Source organism: Scheffersomyces xylosifermentans (genome assembly GCF_036884685.1).
Source record: "Scheffersomyces xylosifermentans strain CBS 12540 chromosome Unknown RJT20scaffold_4, whole genome shotgun sequence".
NCBI lineage: Eukaryota > Fungi > Ascomycota > Pichiomycetes > Serinales > Debaryomycetaceae > Scheffersomyces > Scheffersomyces xylosifermentans.
In genome coordinates, this window is record NW_027042942.1 from 1454330 (window position 1) to 1473189 (window position 18860).

The 18860-nt window shown below is 42.2% G+C and overlaps 7 protein-coding genes across 7 annotated transcripts; 6 read left to right on the forward strand and 1 right to left on the reverse strand. All coding sequences in view use genetic code 12, as the record gives it.

The window, feature by feature from the left end:
- Window positions 1-2030: 2030 nt before the first annotated feature.
- IDP2 (isocitrate dehydrogenase (NADP(+))) lies at window positions 2031-3598 on the forward strand. Its single transcript, XM_064920191.1, has one exon. The coding sequence runs from the start codon at window positions 2175-2177 to the stop codon at window positions 3414-3416; it is 1242 nt and encodes a 413-aa protein (XP_064774563.1). The 5' UTR covers window positions 2031-2174; the 3' UTR covers window positions 3417-3598.
- A 568-nt stretch (window positions 3599-4166) lies between these two features.
- On the forward strand, window positions 4167-6053 carry CET1 (polynucleotide 5'-phosphatase; the record flags this gene model as incomplete). The annotated part of the gene is made up of 3 exons (XM_064915878.1): window positions 4167-4499; window positions 4563-4752; window positions 4921-6053. Exons 1-3 carry the CDS (start codon window positions 4338-4340, stop codon window positions 6051-6053), a joined length of 1485 nt encoding a protein of 494 aa, XP_064774564.1. The 5' UTR covers window positions 4167-4337.
- A 976-nt stretch (window positions 6054-7029) lies between these two features.
- Window positions 7030-8396, forward strand: ALG5 (dolichyl-phosphate beta-glucosyltransferase). The gene has a single exon (XM_064920192.1). It carries the CDS (start codon window positions 7300-7302, stop codon window positions 8278-8280), a length of 981 nt encoding a protein of 326 aa, XP_064774565.1. The 5' UTR covers window positions 7030-7299; the 3' UTR covers window positions 8281-8396.
- A 672-nt stretch (window positions 8397-9068) lies between these two features.
- Window positions 9069-10117, forward strand: RJT20DRAFT_45050 (uncharacterized protein). Its single transcript, XM_064920193.1, has one exon. The coding sequence runs from the start codon at window positions 9421-9423 to the stop codon at window positions 9931-9933; it is 513 nt and encodes a 170-aa protein (XP_064774566.1). The 5' UTR covers window positions 9069-9420; the 3' UTR covers window positions 9934-10117.
- Window position 10118: 1 nt separating this feature from the next.
- On the forward strand, window positions 10119-12153 carry RPD3 (Rpd3p). Its single transcript, XM_064920194.1, has one exon. It carries the CDS (start codon window positions 10537-10539, stop codon window positions 11977-11979), a length of 1443 nt encoding a protein of 480 aa, XP_064774567.1. The 5' UTR covers window positions 10119-10536; the 3' UTR covers window positions 11980-12153.
- A 2075-nt stretch (window positions 12154-14228) lies between these two features.
- PGA34 (Pga34p) lies at window positions 14229-14972 on the forward strand (the record flags this gene model as incomplete). Its single annotated transcript, XM_064918386.1, has 1 exon — window positions 14229-14972. One exon carries the CDS (start codon window positions 14229-14231, stop codon window positions 14970-14972), a length of 744 nt encoding a protein of 247 aa, XP_064774568.1.
- A 468-nt stretch (window positions 14973-15440) lies between these two features.
- Window positions 15441-17647, reverse strand: INN1 (Inn1p). The gene has a single exon (XM_064920195.1). The coding sequence runs from the start codon at window positions 17469-17471 to the stop codon at window positions 15909-15911; it is 1563 nt and encodes a 520-aa protein (XP_064774569.1). The 5' UTR covers window positions 17472-17647; the 3' UTR covers window positions 15441-15908.
- Window positions 17648-18860: the final 1213 nt, after the last annotated feature.

Below are 18860 nucleotides of genomic sequence, written 5' to 3' on the forward strand. Positions count from 1 at the left end.
CTAGTATTAAGAGAATATGCTCGCTGATTAGCGAGGGAATTGAAGCCGAGAAATGCGGAGAGAGAGAGATGTTTTTGTGAGAACAATGTTAGCAAAGAGACTGTGGGGGACCAGAAGACAATGAGAGTCGGATGGTCCATGAGAATGGTGCAAGGTTCACAGGGAATCTTGCCGATTACTATGACACTCAGTAAAGAATATTCAAAACTGGAATAGGAATTTGGTTGCAACAACTTGCTTGGAAGGGTAAAGTGGGCGGTTTTCTTAGTAATTTTCGACACTAAATTCGCTACAGAAGAGACTTGAGTGTTAATTAATGGTGGGGGATACTTTGGAGGAGCGATTGGGGGAGAAAAAAGAAGTAGCTACCGAGAGATTAGGGTGCGAAACTCCGTGCGCATTAACTTGCCTGATTTAGGCCCGTAGTAACAAAGAAAAAAGATAGCAGATGTATAGAAGACGATGTAAGAAGAGTGTGGTTAGATATGACAAAGCCCAGGACAGCTTAGGTTTCTGCATTCTTTTCCTTAGCAGTAAGAAAGTCTGGCAATGAACATCGTCAGTTTTTCGGCTCATTGGTCGCTTATACTGTTTTTTACGTATCTGACGGAACCTATTACGTCAACCCAGAGGCATCTATTCATGGAGGTCCTCTCCACGACGATAGCCAAATGTCAATTCTCACCAGGTATTATTTTAAAGATATACCCACGGCCCCTATCCGTTATCCGTAGTAGTACGAAAACTAAGAATAGCTACTACCTTCTCCAGTAAATTGCCTATTTCGTATCGGCCCATACTAACATCCCATTTACCACAACCATAACCACTAATTCAATTCCTACACCACCACACCAAATCCTACCGTCTACGTCTACCACACCTCGTATATACCAGTCTCTTCCGACCTCCTCGTCCCGGGCTAGGAATTTAGCGGGTGTCTTCCTGTGGCTTCGAGGAAGATACCGGAGACAGATCAGGCAGCCTCCTTGCGCGTACAATAACTTCCATGGAAGACGCTTGAGAAACTCATCTGCACAGGAGTGTCAGTAGTGTACAGCCAGAAGAACTCTTTTTCTGTGGGGACCCCACTTCATTAACGAGCCGTTCTGTGCACGAAGCGGTGGTGATGGAAATCTGGGGTAGGAGGTAAGGCTGTAGTAGGACCATTGGAGAGGGTGATCATTCGATGGCAGAGTATGGTATGTATAGCTGAAATACTGTAGATCGCCATCAAATGAATTCTTGACCTCGTATGGACCCAAAAACTGACTCTAGTTAATCCGGAGAGGGGCGGGGCTACCACTTCCGTTTCAATTTCCGTCCCGTTCTGTCTAAATAATGTCATATGCTCCGAATTGTAGTAATGCCGACGACGTGTATGGCCAAACAGGGTGTCAATGGATGGGAGCCATCTTCAGGAACGGAGTCCTACGTTGTGGGTCCGAATCGACGTGTTTCAGTGTCCGAATCTTGTTTCCATCCCAGATCTAGAATAAACCAAACCATTTTACCTGCCTGGGGAACTGTTGGCCAACGACAAGACCCAAAACTTTTCATTACCCGACTTCCATCGTAAGATGGGCCCTGTCCCACGTCTTTTCTCGTGTCGTCCCATCAGAAATCTCCTCCAACCGACGCTTGTAATGCCGACGTGGCTCCGAATCCTACGCCAACATACCCTAATCCGACTCCGAGGATTGCACACAGCTACCAAAATTAGCCAATTTGGTCTCGGATTCCTCCATTGACACTACCGTATTACTACTCTCATCACCATAATTTCGACTGCCATCGGCGTTACCTCTCCTCATCACCCAAATACCATCACGTGACCATACACGATATTCCCGGGGTGTTTCTTGACCCCGAAACTCCTGTCCCATCCTGTCATTACTGGCAGCATTAATAATACTGATTTCCCAACTGGGCTCCGTCTGGGTACAAGTCCCGCTTGCTGCAGTGATTCTGTTAATAGTGGGGTTGTAGCCGTAAATTATAAATAGAGGCACAATTCCATTTTGTGCGGGACAAGAACAGAGGTTGAAATTTGGAGAACCATCAGCTAGGATAACATAGACCTGTTAATACATAGGACTTCTGTAGCATCTCGGAGTCGTACATAGTCACAGCAAGCTTCGCCATCATCCACCAGCCCGCCACAAATCGCCAAAATGTCGGAAATTAAGAAGATCACAGTGAAGAACCCTATCGTCGAGATGGACGGTGACGAGCAGACCAGAATCATCTGGCAGTTCATCAAGGACAAGTTGATCTTGCCCTACTTGAACGTCGACTTGAAGTACTACGATCTCGGAATCGAGTACAGAGATGAGACCGAAGACAAGGTCACCACCGACGCAGCCAATGCCATCTTGAAGTATGGTGTTGGTGTCAAGTGTGCTACCATTACCCCAGATGAGCAAAGAGTCAAGGAATTCAACTTGAAGAAGATGTGGTTGTCACCAAACGGTACTTTAAGAAACATCTTGGGAGGAACTGTCTTCAGAGAGCCAATTGTCATTGACAACATCCCAAGAATCGTGCCACAATGGGAAAAGCCAATTATCATCGGTAGACATGCCTTCGGTGACCAGTACAAGGCCACTGACATTGTTGTACCAAAGGCTGGACTGTTATCATTAGTCTACAAGCCAGCAGATGGCTCTGAGGCTGTTGAATATCCAGTTTATGACTTCGAAGGCGCTGGTGTCGCTTTAGCCATGTATAACACTGATGCTTCTATAACCGACTTTGCTGAGTCCTCGTTCAAATTGGCTTTGGACCGTAAGTTGAACTTGTTTTCCTCCACAAAGAACACCATTTTGAAGAGATACGATGGTAAGTTCAAGGACATCTTTGAGAACTTGTACGACACCAAGTATAAGAAAGAGTTTGAAGCTGCTGGAATTTGGTACGAACACAGATTAATCGACGATATGGTCGCCCAGATGTTGAAGTCCAAGGGTGGTTACATCATCGCCATGAAGAACTACGATGGTGATGTTCAATCGGACATTGTTGCACAAGGTTTTGGATCCTTAGGATTGATGACTTCTGTTTTGATGACTCCAGATGGAAAGGCCTTCGAAGCTGAGGCTGCCCATGGTACTGTCACCAGACACTACAGACAACATCAACAAGGAAAGGAGACCTCCACCAACTCCATTGCATCTATTTTTGCCTGGACCAGAGGTTTGATCCAAAGAGGTAAATTGGACGATACTCCAGATGTGACTAAGTTTGGTGAGGAATTGGAAAAGGCCACCATCGAGACTGTCTCTAAGGACAACATCATGACCAAGGATTTGGCCTTGGCTCAAGGCAAATCCGACAGGGCCAGTTATGTTACCACTGAGGAGTTCATTGATGCCGTTGCTGCCAGATTGAACAAGAACTTGGGGGATACTAAGTGACTAGCATGCCCTGCAGCATGATTATAGTCATTAAGAAGAGCTGAGCTCTTCTGCTTATTTATGGATATTGGTGTGATTTATTTTGCAGCCGGGCCCTGCTCCGTAGCTCTATGACATATAATTCATACCATGTATAGTATATGCTATGTATTTATGTTGAAATTATGATTTGAGAGAACAGTAGTGAGCCTGTAAGGGGTTTCCAGCTAAAAGCCTGTAGATTATGAGTTTGTAGAACATATAACATGTCGATGTTTCTTGTACTTCTTCCAATTCGCCTTATGAATTCGTCTTTATCAATTGATTCAATTAACATGATTTAAACTTAACAGTAATTTTGCATCTTCTTCCCATTTTTTTAGAATGGCTGCAATTTTCTTTTATTACTGCAAAAATTTGTACACTATACAACGCTATCCTACCATGTATATCAAAAGTTTCCAAATCAAATTTTTGTATACTTTTCTTTCCTATCATTACAAAACTACCATTCCTACCTCAACTACAACCATAGCCACCACGGGCCCTACACCCCCGTAGACAACATCATACCAAAACATAAATACTTCATCCTTTCCCATCTCTCTCGTCTACTCCCCCAACTGAACTGCACCCTTCTTTTCCGATGCTATGCTACCAGTCGCGTTCCTGCACCAAGCAACCATTTTTCTCTCTCCCTCCCTAAACAAAAAACCCTCACAACCGGAAAAAATCCTGAACTTCAAAACTCAAAACCCAAAAACTAAAAGAAGACCATCGTATTGATGGTGGTAAGAGTGAGTTATTACTGTGAATAGAGGGTTTTCAGAAGTAGAAAAAGTCAATTGAGAGTTTAGAATTCCTCCCGAGATATCTGGAGCCGAAATTTTCATGAAAAACTGATAAAAACCCATAAATAACTGTCCTCATAACTGTCGTATAATGAACGTCGGGTCCATCTTAAACAACGATTCTCCACCCAGTGACCATGAAAAGGAACCCAAACAAGCGGTTTCGTCGGGAAGAATAGCCGGAGAATCACAGTCGGCGCACCAACGCCATTCTATAACCAATATATTGAATGATACTCCGTCTGTGACTCCGGTTCACAGTGGGAACAGGGTCAATGGCGCAGTTAGCAGTAATGATGCCAATAAAGAAGACAAGGAAGAGCCTCAGACGTTTGTGAAACCCGTAGTAAATGCCAATAATAGCTCAAGTCCTCCAGTGCAATCTAGTCCCATTACTCCTCGGGCAGTTCCTATTAAACGCAATTCTATTGCTAACATAACCAATGATCGCGATGTAGACATCACAACGGGCAAAGAAACGTCATTCAATATCAGCAGACAAGCCAGTTTGAACGACTTGAACAACAACTCAAGCTATAACCATTCAGCCGAATCTTCAGACGACCAAAAGTCCATTCTTAACCACGAGTCGAATAATCAAGTGGGAAGTCCAGAATCGGAAATCAGGAGTGACATAGAACCAAAGAGCGAGAATGAAATCACCATCGAAAGAGATTCCAATAACCACCACCAGAACAATCACAAAATTGAGCAAGTAGATGAATTGACAAAAATACAGCAATTAAAGAAGTCTACTAAGCCTAAGCGTTATGCTACTCCGCCTATCTGGGCACAAGAATATATTCCACCTAACAAAGCACATTTGGTGGATCACCTGGAGGTTGAAAATCACAATGGTTCACATGTAAGAACTGCATTATCGGACAAGCCAGTGTTTGATTACACAACGACGAGAAGCGTGGATTTGCAATGTAGCATAACAGGAATTATTCCTCCTCCATCAATAACGAGAACGATGGCTGAGTGGATCTTCGCCAATTTTTCCAACATCAATGACAAAAATAGAAAGTTTGTTGAGTTGGAGTTGAAGTTCGGCAAAATCATCGACAAGAGAACTGGTAGTAGAATCAATCTTAATGTGATCACTGAATGCATTTTCACCGACCATTCGAGTGTTCATTTTGACATGCAAGTGGAAGAGATCGCTTGGAACGAAATACGAAAGTTCTTAGAAGAGTTGGAGAAAGGTTACCAAGAGGAACTTAGAAACTCCATCGGAAAAGATAAGCCAAAGAGAAAATTCAACACATTGGATTCAGATATCACAGATACATTCTACCAAACAGGTGGTAAGGGAGAACATATAAGGAAAATCAGAGTTTCGAAGGACAATAACTTGACGCCACCTAGATTTACAGCAATTGAGAAGGAGAGAATTGCTGACTTGTACATTCACAACCCGTCTAGTATGTACGATTTGAGATTATCATTATCTCTTGAAATGCCAGTTCCAGAAGGAAATGTGGAGGCCATCATCGCAAAGAACAAAGCTTCATTAGTCAGAGAAAAGAAGAGAAATACTTGGACCCATGCACCAACCATCACCCAGTTTGACTTAACAAGAGTATTGATTCCTCATGAGGCCAAAAATAAACACGGTAAGAAGATCGTTAATCATGACATTCATTTTGAGGTTGAGATGGAAATCGACACACCAGAGGTGTTTAATGCCATCGATAAGATCACACTGGGAACCGATACTTTCCGGTTGGAGGAATTAGTTGAGGTTTTTGTAAACAATGCAAGAGTGTTGAATAATAGGGTGACCAAATTGGCGCTCCCATGAAGAGACTACGAGGAGGAAAGGAAACAACGAAGGGTTTCAAAGAGGTGGTCATGATACGTTCAGTTATTAAGCATTATTGCTGCGTATGAACAATTACTTGTAATAATTCTGAATTGATTTGGTTAATGTCTTATAGATAATATTATTTAATAAAAAAGATTACCTTTCTATAGAACCATTTTGAGATACTGAGGTGACTGGGAGAAACTGGGGAAGAAGACGACTAATGGAAGTAGAAAGTGGGAAGAGAGAAGTGAGAAGGTCTCTGACGAAAGGATTTTCAGAGAATGAGTCTCTCTTTATTTTTTCTCATTTTATTTTTATAGCCCATAAAGGAAGACAAAAAGCAGGTACCCAATAAGGACTCTCTTTTCGTTCCTTGAAACGCAATACTAAAGTCACTCTATCATGACGATAGCATGTTTTTGCCAAGAGTATGTATCACACCACCAAAATCTTCTTTAGCATCTACATAATGTCGCATTTTGCACCCACTCCACGCGACATGTCATGGCTAATGTCTCCTCACACCAAGTTTCTACAGTACCACCATACTTTGGATAGATATCCAAAGAGGGATACTAGTGCCAATCTGAAATCACGGCATGAACATATGTAGACCATGCTCGTTATAAATTCCAGGAAAATCCCGTCAAAAAGAGAATTCCACCCTGATTTCCCAATGTCAAACCTTCTTTAACATAACCTTCTCTAGGCTCCCACCATGCACATCCCAAGTCCCATTTTCTTTCTACTTTTTTTTACCAATAACCAAACAAACACCCAAACCTAAATCACTCATATCTCTTCCACCCGACTCGACCAACAACTCTCTCTACCACCTACCCACCCACTTCCTCTATTCCTCTACCTCCCTGTACCCCACACCTTTAACTCTTCCTATTATTAGCCAAGGCTCTCCTGCAGGTACACCCACTCGTGTTGACGAAAATTTACGCGCTCAACGAAAATTTAGAAAAGCCGTCTTTTTAGACGTCTTTAATGACAGGTGTATGGTGGTATAGGCAGACATATATAGGGGTATATGGTATATAGATACAGTAAAATATAGATAGTAGGACATTTTCCCGTAGCCAGAGTGAAATTGTCGTTTATTTAGTGAAAAAAGGTAATTTTTCGGTAGAAACACCGGGTCTTTAGTACAGAGTACTCATAGTATAAATCTGTTCATTATTAGCTGCATCGGATTGACTTATTCATATCCGCCAGAAAACTAAGTCATAACATGCTCCTATACATTGCTATTTTCCTCGTGGCAGTGGTAGTTGCCGTCTACGCTACGGTGATCGTCTTTTCCCACAAGCCTAGAGCTCCGTTCCCTACTGAGGATCAATATACTACCAACGACGGCACCAGTGAAAAATACCCGTTGCCAGCCAGAATCGACTCCTCCGAAAAGTCTACCTTTAAAGACACTGGAATCGAGCTCAGTATAGTCATTCCTTGCTACAATGAGACCCAGCGACTTGGTGTGATGTTGGACGAGGCCTTTGAGTACTTGGAGGCCAAATATCCAAACAAATACGAGATTTTGATCGTGGACGACGGCTCGTCCGACGGCACTGATAAGTACGCTATCAAGAAGGCCAACGAGTTCAAACTCAAGCCTCATGTTTTAAGAGTCATCCAATTGACGCAGAACAGAGGAAAAGGTGGTGCAGTGACCCACGGATTGTTGCATTCCAGAGGTAGACTCATGTTGTTTGCCGATGCCGATGGAGCTACTAAATTCGCCGATATTGATAATTTAATTGCATTCTTGGACGGTTTGGATAAAAATGAGCCAGGTTTGGCCATTGGTTCTCGTGCCCACATGGTCAACACTGATGCTGTTGTGAAGAGATCATTCATCAGAAACTTCTTGATGTACGGATTACACACTTTAGTTTACATATTCGGAATCAGAGATGTTAAGGACACCCAATGTGGGTTCAAAATGTTCAACTACAACGCTGTCAAGAACATATTCCCTCACATGCATACAGAAAGATGGATCTTCGATGTGGAAGTTTTACTCTTGGGAGAAATTCAAAACATGAAATTGAAGGAGTTGCCGGTCAATTGGCAGGAAATCGACGGATCCAAAGTCGATCTTGCTCATGATTCAATTGAGATGGCCATTGATCTTGTGGTGACCAGAATAGCCTACATCTTGGGTATCTACAAGTTGGATGAGTGCGGGAAACTCAACAAGAAGAACGTATAACCCATTTCGCTAAACAGTTTATAGATATGATAGATATGGGTAGTACAAGTTTTTCACCGATAACGATATAGGCCATTGAGGCATGAATGTAGATGTTAAGGGGAGTCAAAGGGAGGAATTATGTTTCATTTTCTGTACAGCATAAATACCTATCTGTCTCCGTCCGTTATCCTTATATCCATTATCTCATCATGTAGATATATATAGTAAAAGGGATAATGGCGTGGAATTATGTTTCATTTTCTGTACAGCATAAATACCTATCTGTCTCTGTTATCATTAGATCCATTATCTCATCATATATATATAATTATGTACATAATAGTACATCGTCCTCCTAATCTAGCACTTCCAACATACCAGCAACACAAATATATAAAACTCCTCATGCAACATAAATTTTGCAGCCTACGTCAAAGACAGTATTTTCCATAATACCATACGATAACCGTGGGTGGCATACATAACCGCAACGGCACATAACTAAAACGGCCATGTCAACGGCCCAAAACTAACCGTCTTACCGTCTCACCGTCTTCTTTCCACTCTTCTGCCCGCCTCCTAACTGTCTCCAACCGATCTACCATCCGTCATACCACCTCCCTGTGAACCATATTTTTTCGCAATTGCAGCAATTGACTCCACAATTATTAATCACAGAGTATTGTTATAAGCTATTTCAAGCAGAGGCTATCCGTATTCCGAACACTCAAGGCTAATTGGAATACGAATATTACTTGGAACATGAATCGAGGTTCCTTATTACATATTTCAGATTACACAATACTCCGCTTTTCAGGCTTTTGTTAGCCCGGTTGTGTACCTGTGCCCGTCGCTTACTTAGATAATGGATCTCTCTTATACTTATTACATTATATACATTGCGCTCCTAGAAAAATGACGTCAGTTGTGGCATCATTGCCATATTATATAGCAATATGGAATAGATTACGAAGAGGCAAAGGGGATGTATGGGGGGAAATGGTGCAAGATTAGATGGTAGGGAGAGAAAGTCGTATAAAATTGGGCCATTGACCCCGGCAAGGGTGAAAATTGGAATTCTATGTAGTTTAATACCACTTGTTCTGAATAAGCTTTTTATACTGAATAACCGCAATTGCCCATTAATTATCATTAATTATGACTGTAGCCGAAGAATTCGAGGAAGCTAACACCAAATACGTTGCAAAATTCGACAAGGGCTCCTTGGCCTTACCCCCTGCCAGAAAAGTCGCCGTTGTAGTATGCATGGACGCCAGAATTGATCCAGCAGCTGCTCTTGGTTTGACTGAAGGTGACGCCCATGTAATTAGAAATGCTGGAGGAAGAGCCTCCGATGCCTTGCGTAGTGTCATTATCTCCCAGAGATTGTTGGGCACTAGGGAAATCGTGGTTATTCACCATACCGATTGTGGTATGTTGACTTTCTCCGACGCCGAATTGAGAGATATTGTCAAGAAGGACACTGGCGAGAGTGTGGACCATATTGCATTCTTGCCATTCTCCGACCTCGAACAAAGTGTCAAGGATGACGTTCACTTCTTTGAGAACAGTCCACTCGTGTTGAACGTACCAGTTTCAGGCTACATTTACGACGTTAAGAGTGGTAAGATCAAGAAGGTCGAGGACGATGTCGAGGACAAAGCCAAATAGGCGGACTATTTTTTATGTTTATTCTATCATAACTATGTTAAATTTTGAGTTTCGGGGGAGTTGAGTAATAAAGGTGTATTACTATGGTGTATGGAGTTATATAGTGTTATATAAGGGGAGTAGTGAGAGGCAACGAGTAAAGGTCCAGAAAGAGTATACTAGGTGATTTTTTTCCGTATACGAATAAATGTCTAATAATTAATAATTTACTGTAATTACACTGCTCTTACACTTAACAACACGTCAAAATAACCCTAATCCACTGGTATACATAGACCTACTACATAATTACACCATCATATATAAGGCTATTAAATGCTTGCAAAAAACAAAATCCACCTGCACACAGACCAGCCCCCATAGTAAAACCCCATAAACCAATCAGTTGAGAAAACTGAACGGCAAAGAAGTCACTTCTTTATCATTTGGAACAGGAAGTAAGTTCTATTGCGAATAGTTGATTGTAGTAGTAGTAGTGTAATCGTGTATAAACTATACACACGAAGAGTCGCAAGGAATAGAGTTAAAAAGGTCCTGTGGATCGTGACGGAGAGAAAAAGTAAAAGAACACTTGGATAGGTATCAAAAAGAGGGTCGTAAAAGATGTATGTTCAATTACCCTTTGACGAATTGAAGGTTGACCCTAGCCGCAAGAAGCGAGTGGCATATTTCTACGATCGAGATGTGGGTAATTACTTCTACGGAACGGGCCATTGTATGAAACCTCACAGAATACGGATGACCCATTCCTTGATCATGAACTACGAGTTGTACAAAAAGATGGAAATATATAGAGCCAAGCCGGCTACCAACGAAGAGTTGACACAGTTCCACACTGATGAGTACATAGACTTTATAGATAGGGTTACGCCGGACAATTTGAGTATGTTTGAAAGAGAACAGATCATCTTTAATGTGGGAGATGATTGTCCTGTTTTCGATGGGTTAGCAGAATTTTGCAAAATATCGTGTGGAGGTTCCATGGAAGGTGCTGCAAGAATGAATAATGGTAGTTGTGATGTAGCAATCAACTATGCCGGAGGATTACATCATGCTAAGAAATCAGAAGCCTCTGGGTTTTGTTATACGAACGATATTGTCTTAGGTATAATTGAGTTATTGAGGGTCCATCCAAGAGTACTTTACATTGACACTGATGTGCATCATGGCGATGGAGTGGAAGAAGCATTTTACACCAATGACAGAGTCATGACTTGTTCATTTCACAAATTTGGAGAATTCTTCCCTGGTACTGGTAATTTGAACGATATCGGTATTGGCAAAGGAAAGTACCACGCTGTCAATGTTCCTTTGAGAGATGGGATCGATGATGCATCGTACAAGTCTATATTCGAACCAATCATTAGTAAGATTATAGAATGGTACCAACCATCCGCAATTGTATTACAGTGCGGGGGAGACTCTTTATCTGGAGATAGATTGGGACCATTCAATTTATCTATGAGAGGCCACGCCAACTGTGTAAGCTATGTCAAGTCATTTGGCATTCCAATGATGGTTGTAGGCGGTGGGGGTTACACTATCAGAAATGTTGCAAGGACTTGGGCGTTCGAGACAGGACTACTTAATGATGTTATACTACCAAAGGAGTTACCATATAACGGCTACTTCGAATATTATGCACCATTGTATGAATTGGATGTGCGATCCTCCAATATGAACAACGCTAATTCACCAGAGTACTTAGATAAGATCTTGACTAGTGTGATAACAAATCTAGACCATACCAAGCACGCCCCTTCTGTGCAAATGCATGATGTACCATATGATATGGAAGATTGGGGAGACGTTTATGAAGACGAGCAAGACTCTCGTGACACGAAAGGAGGCTCGATGTACGCAAGAGACAAAATTATACAGCCCGATAATGAATTCTACGATGACGAGGATAAGGACTATGGAGAGAGAAACATTGACGTCACCAATGGAAATAGTAATAGCAATGGTAATAGTAATGGAGGAGGAGTTGTCTTGACGGACACTGAGATGAAGGAAATTGAACTACTAAACAAGGTTGCGGTGTAAGTTCACCCTCCAGATCAATGACGAAAATCTTGAGTTTGCTTTGATGGCCCAATCTGTCACTTTTGATTCCGTTCCATACTCTATTGTTATATAGGAACAATAGAAATATAATGCACATTGTAGCAATGCCCGAATCATTATTCTGTTAGTCGAAATCTCGAGATCTTCAAATCTAGTACATTGACACCATTCGAGGTGATCACGTAATTCAGAATCTCCATTGTCTTCGTTTGTGAACCAAACTAGATTGGCTCCTCTCTTTATGCGATGTATTCTAGTTTGTTGTAACAGACTTCGTAATAGACTTCGGTGTAGCAATGAAAACACTTACCTTAATGTAGTAGCACATGCTTCGTGCTTCGGAGTATGGAACTTCATACCTCCAGATCAGTCGATGTAGCCAGCACCCCCTGCCTTACCAAGTCCAGGCACATTTCAAGTGTCATGTGGTAACCAAACCAAGACTTATCTTGCCCACATCCAGAAGTAGACCCTTATCTTGTGTAACTCCAGCCTACGCACGGTGGCAGGTACATCTATCAATATAACATTAGTTATTGCACATAACATCAAAATAACTAGTTTTCTTTGCACACAGTGAAATTTGCTTCTGCAACCACTCTAAGGCTCGTCTCCTTAGTCTACATTACGTCTAATACTGCCCTTTGTAATTTTTGAATTTAGGGCCATTGTTACAACCGTCTTATCGAGGTCTAAATTGACTACATTTGTTCATCTCGGGCACTGGCTCACATACTCAGGGTGCTGTTCCTACGGTGTCTTTTTCCAACTCTCTTACCGAGGCGGACTAATTCTCCCCCTTCCATGGGCGTTGTTTCACTTAAATTTGACTCCTATATATCGAATTACACCTTAATTGCACGATCAACTGTGTGCACTTAAGGCCTGTAATTAACTTATGTAATGTGTATACTGTGGAGTCTCATTGGCTTCCTCCATAGACCCGCCCCTGGTGCCCAGGAAGACTCTGTAAACTCATTCCCAAACGGGATGTTGTGTAGGGTGATTGTTGTGACGAAACCAAAATGCTTGTTGGTGGAGCAGCGGCACGGGTGCTTTTTCACTAGCCATAGTATTGCGGCAGGGGTCTCGGGAGGTGGCCCGACTCGATCATCAGTATACGATCTGCACTTAATAGACGAGCGTTATGTTTCATGCGCTGATGTTTGTTGACACCTCGTCCGCATTGGGGCGGATAGTCGAAACATTGGTAGTAGGCCGTCGTATTTTCGTCTCAAAACGACCTGAATCTGACCAAACGTCGTGCGCCCATCTCTAAAACCGCTGGACGCAGGAAAATAGCCGTTTTGTGTGCACTCCACCATGCATCCCATATCCAATGCAGAAGTGCTCCTTCCCGATTAGGGCGCCCTGGCGCGAATGTTTGTATGCGGCATGTTCGTGTTTCTCGTCTGTTAAAAAAATTTTGTTCCAATTCCAATTTCTGCCGCACAAACAATGCACGATTTGGCTGCGAGTGCCAAAGTTTTTTCTTTGGCGATCAACTGTCGCTATGAACACGACGGTTACACTCACCACAAGGACCATACAACAAGCCAAGTTTTCACCTTGACCAAGCCCAAACCTATGGAAATGGCACCCGCAACCATGCGGAACTGTTTGCCATTGGCACCATTTCAGAAACTCCCGTCGTTCCCCGGCTTCAATTGCCCCAAAAACCCTGTTGTTATCGATTGTCGCAAAACTTGCCAACTCCACCTCTACCCAAAGTTAAATATTTTTCTCTGTAACTGCTGCCCATTTTAATATCCAATTATGCATTGCCGTGTGGTTCTGTTTGTGTGTCGGAACTTCTTGTCGGTAGTCATTAATTCTCTTGTCGCCTGCCCGTAATTGTCAGTAAATTGGCAGTTGTCAATAAATATATTACGACGTCAATTCGCTATGTTGTCAATTCAATTAAAGGATTTTTATGTTTGTTCTTCTTTTCCTGTTTTACTTCTTTTAGTCTTACTAGTATTATCAACAAGTATATACCACTCACTTACACACACCAGCGCTTACGATTTCGTAGCTAGTATCTAAACCATACTACCTTGCAGATCATTCTTACCCTAGTCTTTCCTTAAAACCCCCCAGTGTTGTACCGTATTGTGTTTGTTTACTCCGTCACAAGAAAATCCATTCGTTTTTGAATTAACTTATCACCAAGCAAACAACTTTCCAAACACTCGTATCTCGTTTTACCACCCCAGTCATTCCTTCCAATGTTGTTCAATCAAGTCGCTGCCGTCGGCTTATTAGCCCTCTTCAGTTTAGTCAAAGCTGACCAAGACACCACCATTGTGTCCACAATTACCATCACCAAGACATTGTTGACTCCAGAAGAGTCCAGTAGTGTAGCCTCCGTTTCGTCCGCTTCAGCAGCTTCCGTGTCTGCTGCTGCCGCCTACGCTGCTTCCATCAGCTCTGTTTCGGCTGCCTCAGCTGCTGCCGCTGCCTCCAGAGCTTCTGAAGCTGCTGCCGCTTCTGAAGCCGCTGTCGCTTCCCAAGAGGCTGCTGCCTCTCTTGCTTCCGTGGCATCTGTTGCCTCAGCTGCTTCTGTTGCATCAGTTGCTTCCGTAGAATCTGCCTTCTACGCTTCAGCTGCTGCCAGAGCCGTCTACTCCTTAGACCACTTCAGAGGTATTGTAGCCGTTGCATCTGCCAACATTACCAACAGCTCTTCCGAGGCTGTTTCTACTTCCTCCGAAGAAAGTTCAACTTCTTTAGTTGTTCCTTCAATTGTCACCGCCTACCACAATACCACTGGTCCATACCACAATACCACCATCACTGCTCACAGTGATATCACTTCCAGATTACCAGTAGAAACCAGAGAAGGCAGTTCTGTCGCTGAAACCACTGCCACTTCGGCTTCTTCGGAGGCAGGCGCCGCTCATATCGCTGGCGATGCCTCTACTGGTATTGCTTTGGGTTTGATTGGAGCCATCGCTGCTTTCTTACTCTAAGTTTTTTGAAACAATTCCTTTGTTTCTACAGATGGGTCTACATTCTACAATGTTGCGAAGTGTCTAGCTACTCAATTAGTCCTTAGTTCGCTTTGTTTGCTGTAATAGATGGACCTCGTCTTCAAAATCCTTATACCCCCTCTTCCGTCGTTATAAAGTGTATTATAAGTGAATTGGAAATGAAGTCGGTGTTTTGAAGCTGCTCATACTAATGACAATCAGATTCTTAATATCTCGTGAATTCTACCCAAGCTGAAAGATACAGTGCTTTATCTTCCAATTCATGACCTCCAATTCTTGTCGATTGTTTTGTTTAGTTCATTGATGTTTTTATTACTTCAATTAAAGTTTGAATTTGTGGTTATTAGTGTCGACATAATGCTACACGCTACATTTTTACTCTAGGTATTTAGTTCTTGATGGTTCCGTTTAGCTGCTGCTCTCCTTTGGTTGAGGTCCGCCCATTTTACTATCTATTTCTATCCTAATATTTTGCATTTTCCTCTCTTCAACAGGACAAACTCAAGGGATTCCCAGCTAACGATTTTCACAAACGAGAATAAGTATCACTACACCAAAATAAACAGAAAACTATAATATGTGAACTGAAGTAGGAAAGTTAGACCAGAGTAATGACTACTTCTGCCTGTATAGCAATCGTCTCATTTAACAAATCGTAAGGAATTCACTTGTGTAACATTACAACAAGAGACAAAGAAATAGAACAGAATGTTCAAATTAATACTAATTCTACTGGACCAAATATCCTCCGATTCAGGCCTTGAAAGATCGAAAGATCACACAATTTAAGTTTAGTCTTGGGTTAGGGAAAAGGATCTTGTGGTCTATCTTTCATCCACAGAATAGTGCATTTCATCACATTGAATCACAGTCGTTTATAAAGTCCCATATATTAAATGATGATAATAATACAATTTAGAAACGTCTACCGTTGATGTCCTTTAAATAGCCCTCTCTATTCGTAGCGTAGTACTCCTTCGCCGTGAGCCCCATTGGCGTCTTGGGTGGGACTGGCGGCTTGTCCTCGTCTCCATCTAGATCGAAGTGATCTATACGTTGAAACACAGATGGCGAAAATCTGCCATCTCCCAAGTATCCAGTTCTATCGGTTCTCAAATCCACCTTTAGGTCATCATTGGTGATACCGTACCCATCTTTCAATCTTCTCTGTCTTGTGAAATGCTCGCTGGGGGATGGAGCAATGCCAATATCATCAGGATTCACGTCGGGAGGCAAGTCCTTATTTCTGCTTAAGGAAGTGATTTGCTTGTCCAATAAGAATACCTTGGTCGGAACAGGATCTTCTCCACCTATTGAATCTGCTGAAAACGGTATCGAAGTGGTGGAGCTCATATGCATCTTACGAAAGTCTTCGGTGTAGTCTGAAGGAGGCTTTCTGTGTGGGGACTTGGAGCTAGCCCTACTGTGAGAAACAGGTTTCTTTAAATGATCCGATTCTACCAAATGAGGTGGTGGCAGCGGTACAGACGGCGAGACAACGTTTTCATCGTCTTCTACTCCATACTGGCTTATGGGCGAAGTAATTCTCTTAGAAGGCGACGAATCCACGGGGGTTATCAGATTGGAAGGCTCGTGCCATGCAAAGTTAGACATATTCTCTTTATTGAATAACTTATTGATCTTCTTGAGGAATTTCCCTGGTTTCAAGCTGTGCTCTTCTTGTGCCACCCCTACAAATACGTCCCTGTTAGCCTTGGAAGAATATGCGTTCAGACTCCTGCTACTGCTCATGCTAGCAGACATGAAAGAAGAAAACGTCTTATTTTTCTTCGTGTCCTCTTCATTGACAAAGATATCATCCGTTACATTTCTTTGTTTGACTTGATGTGATTGTTGACCATTTTGCAGTGTCCTTGGTGAAAAAGCTTCCCTTGGAGGACTAGGACTTCTCAGAATCATATGCTGGTATCTATCTTCTCTATCATTCTCTTGGTCATGGAAATCATAACTATTAGCTACTTCATATCCGGTTGCATCCACCGGGATTTTCGGCGGGAGCACGGGAGCACTTGGATGGAAAGTCATATCCAAGATAATCAGCCCAGCAGATCTTCCATTGAGTTCTAGCGGATATGACCTACGCATCCGATAGACACCGTCGACTTCGTTAACAGGGTGCATCACTTCTGAGCAATCTACATCAGCGTGTCCAATTGGCGTTGGATCGTTTTTTGTTTCGTCTAAGACGTCAAGCGTAATTACTGGCTTACGATCTCTGGTGAGATCAAATTGGAGTTCGTGGTTCCACTGTGGTCTTTGTCCACCTCTAAATACTGCCGGGGTCTTTCTAGCAGTGGGTCCGATGCGTAGAGTTACGTAGGGACATTGTTTGTCCAATTTTCTTCTATTTGGAAGGTCTTTAGCGCTGTCTACAAACACAGTAAGAACACCATCTGCTGAGTAATTCGGCTCGTATGTCTCAAACCCTTCTGGTGCTGCAAAACCGTATTCAGACATTGGCCAAGGAGTTTAATACTATGGCCACAGAGACGGTGGGTAGTTATAACCGCAGGGTACCGAGTAGTAACTTTACAACGAGATAAACTCACTTGAAAAACTTTGGACTGAAGATGCCGCTCTATAAGACCAACAGAATCCAAGACTTCTATCAATGACCTAGAAAAGCCTACTTGACATAAACTTAACTTATTCTTCATAGTAGAAGAATCAATCATTCATACCTAAAAGATGCTGGCTGTGTTTGATCACGTGACTTAAAAAATAAACTGCAACTTGAAAAATTATTTGTTTACCTTTTTGCAGTAAACGGGAAGTGAGAAGTGAGAAGAGGGAGGGGGAGAGTAGTGCATATAAACAGCGATGATATGTGATGATTTTGTGATGATAATTTGTGTGGAGATGGGAGACTGTGTGTGAGACAAAAGAGAGTGAGAGACTGTTAGTGAGAGAGAGAGAGAGAGAGAAGAGAGAGAGAGAGAGAGAGAAGAGAGGGAGAGAGAGAGAGAGAGTGTGTGTGTATGTCTGCAGTACTTCCGTTGTTATTGATTAGCAGTACTGTATGATTAAGTAGTATGAGAGACTGTGAGTATGGCAGGAGTATGTAGTTTAGTATGTAGTACTATTAAGTACTATGAGAGACTATGAGAAAAAGTATGAGTATGATGCTATGTAGTATGAGTATGACAATAAGTATGAGTACTAGTATGATAGAGTATGTAGTATGAGTATGAGAGAGTGTGTAGTATGAGTATGAGTATGACAATGAGTATGTATGACAATGAGTATTAGAATGACAATGACAAAGACAATGACAGTGAATGTGAGGTATGAGTATGACAGACTATGACAATGACAAACTATGACAATGACTATGACAGACCTGTGACTATTACTTTTCTTAGTGTCTCACCCCACTACCTCAAGATGGGGAATTGGGGTGCCCAGAGAGGAAGAAGAATTGCTACGGAAGGTAAACAACCAGTTTGGGATGCTAGATATGGGCATGGAATTTTTTTGGGATTGGCATTAAGTTGCCAGTGCATGACGAGAGATACAAAATATCACCAAAAGGAGTGTGTTTTCAACATATACTTTTCTTAATTGGCGATTGATCTTAGTTACTTCTGTTGGTAGAACAGAATCCGGAGAAATGTCGCGGATGTCGCCATCAATATGAATGGATCCAGCTCCCACAAAAAGCGACATCACAGAAACGTGTATGCAGGTCACTTATATCATGACATTTGATGCTGTATTGAAAATGATGAAAAACGGCTAAAATGCGATATTTACCTGAAGAATGGAGAGCCATAGTGCTTTAAAGGAATCCCTACTACTTTTAAGCTATTTAAAATCCATGAAAATAGACATTTTTGGGAATGTTAT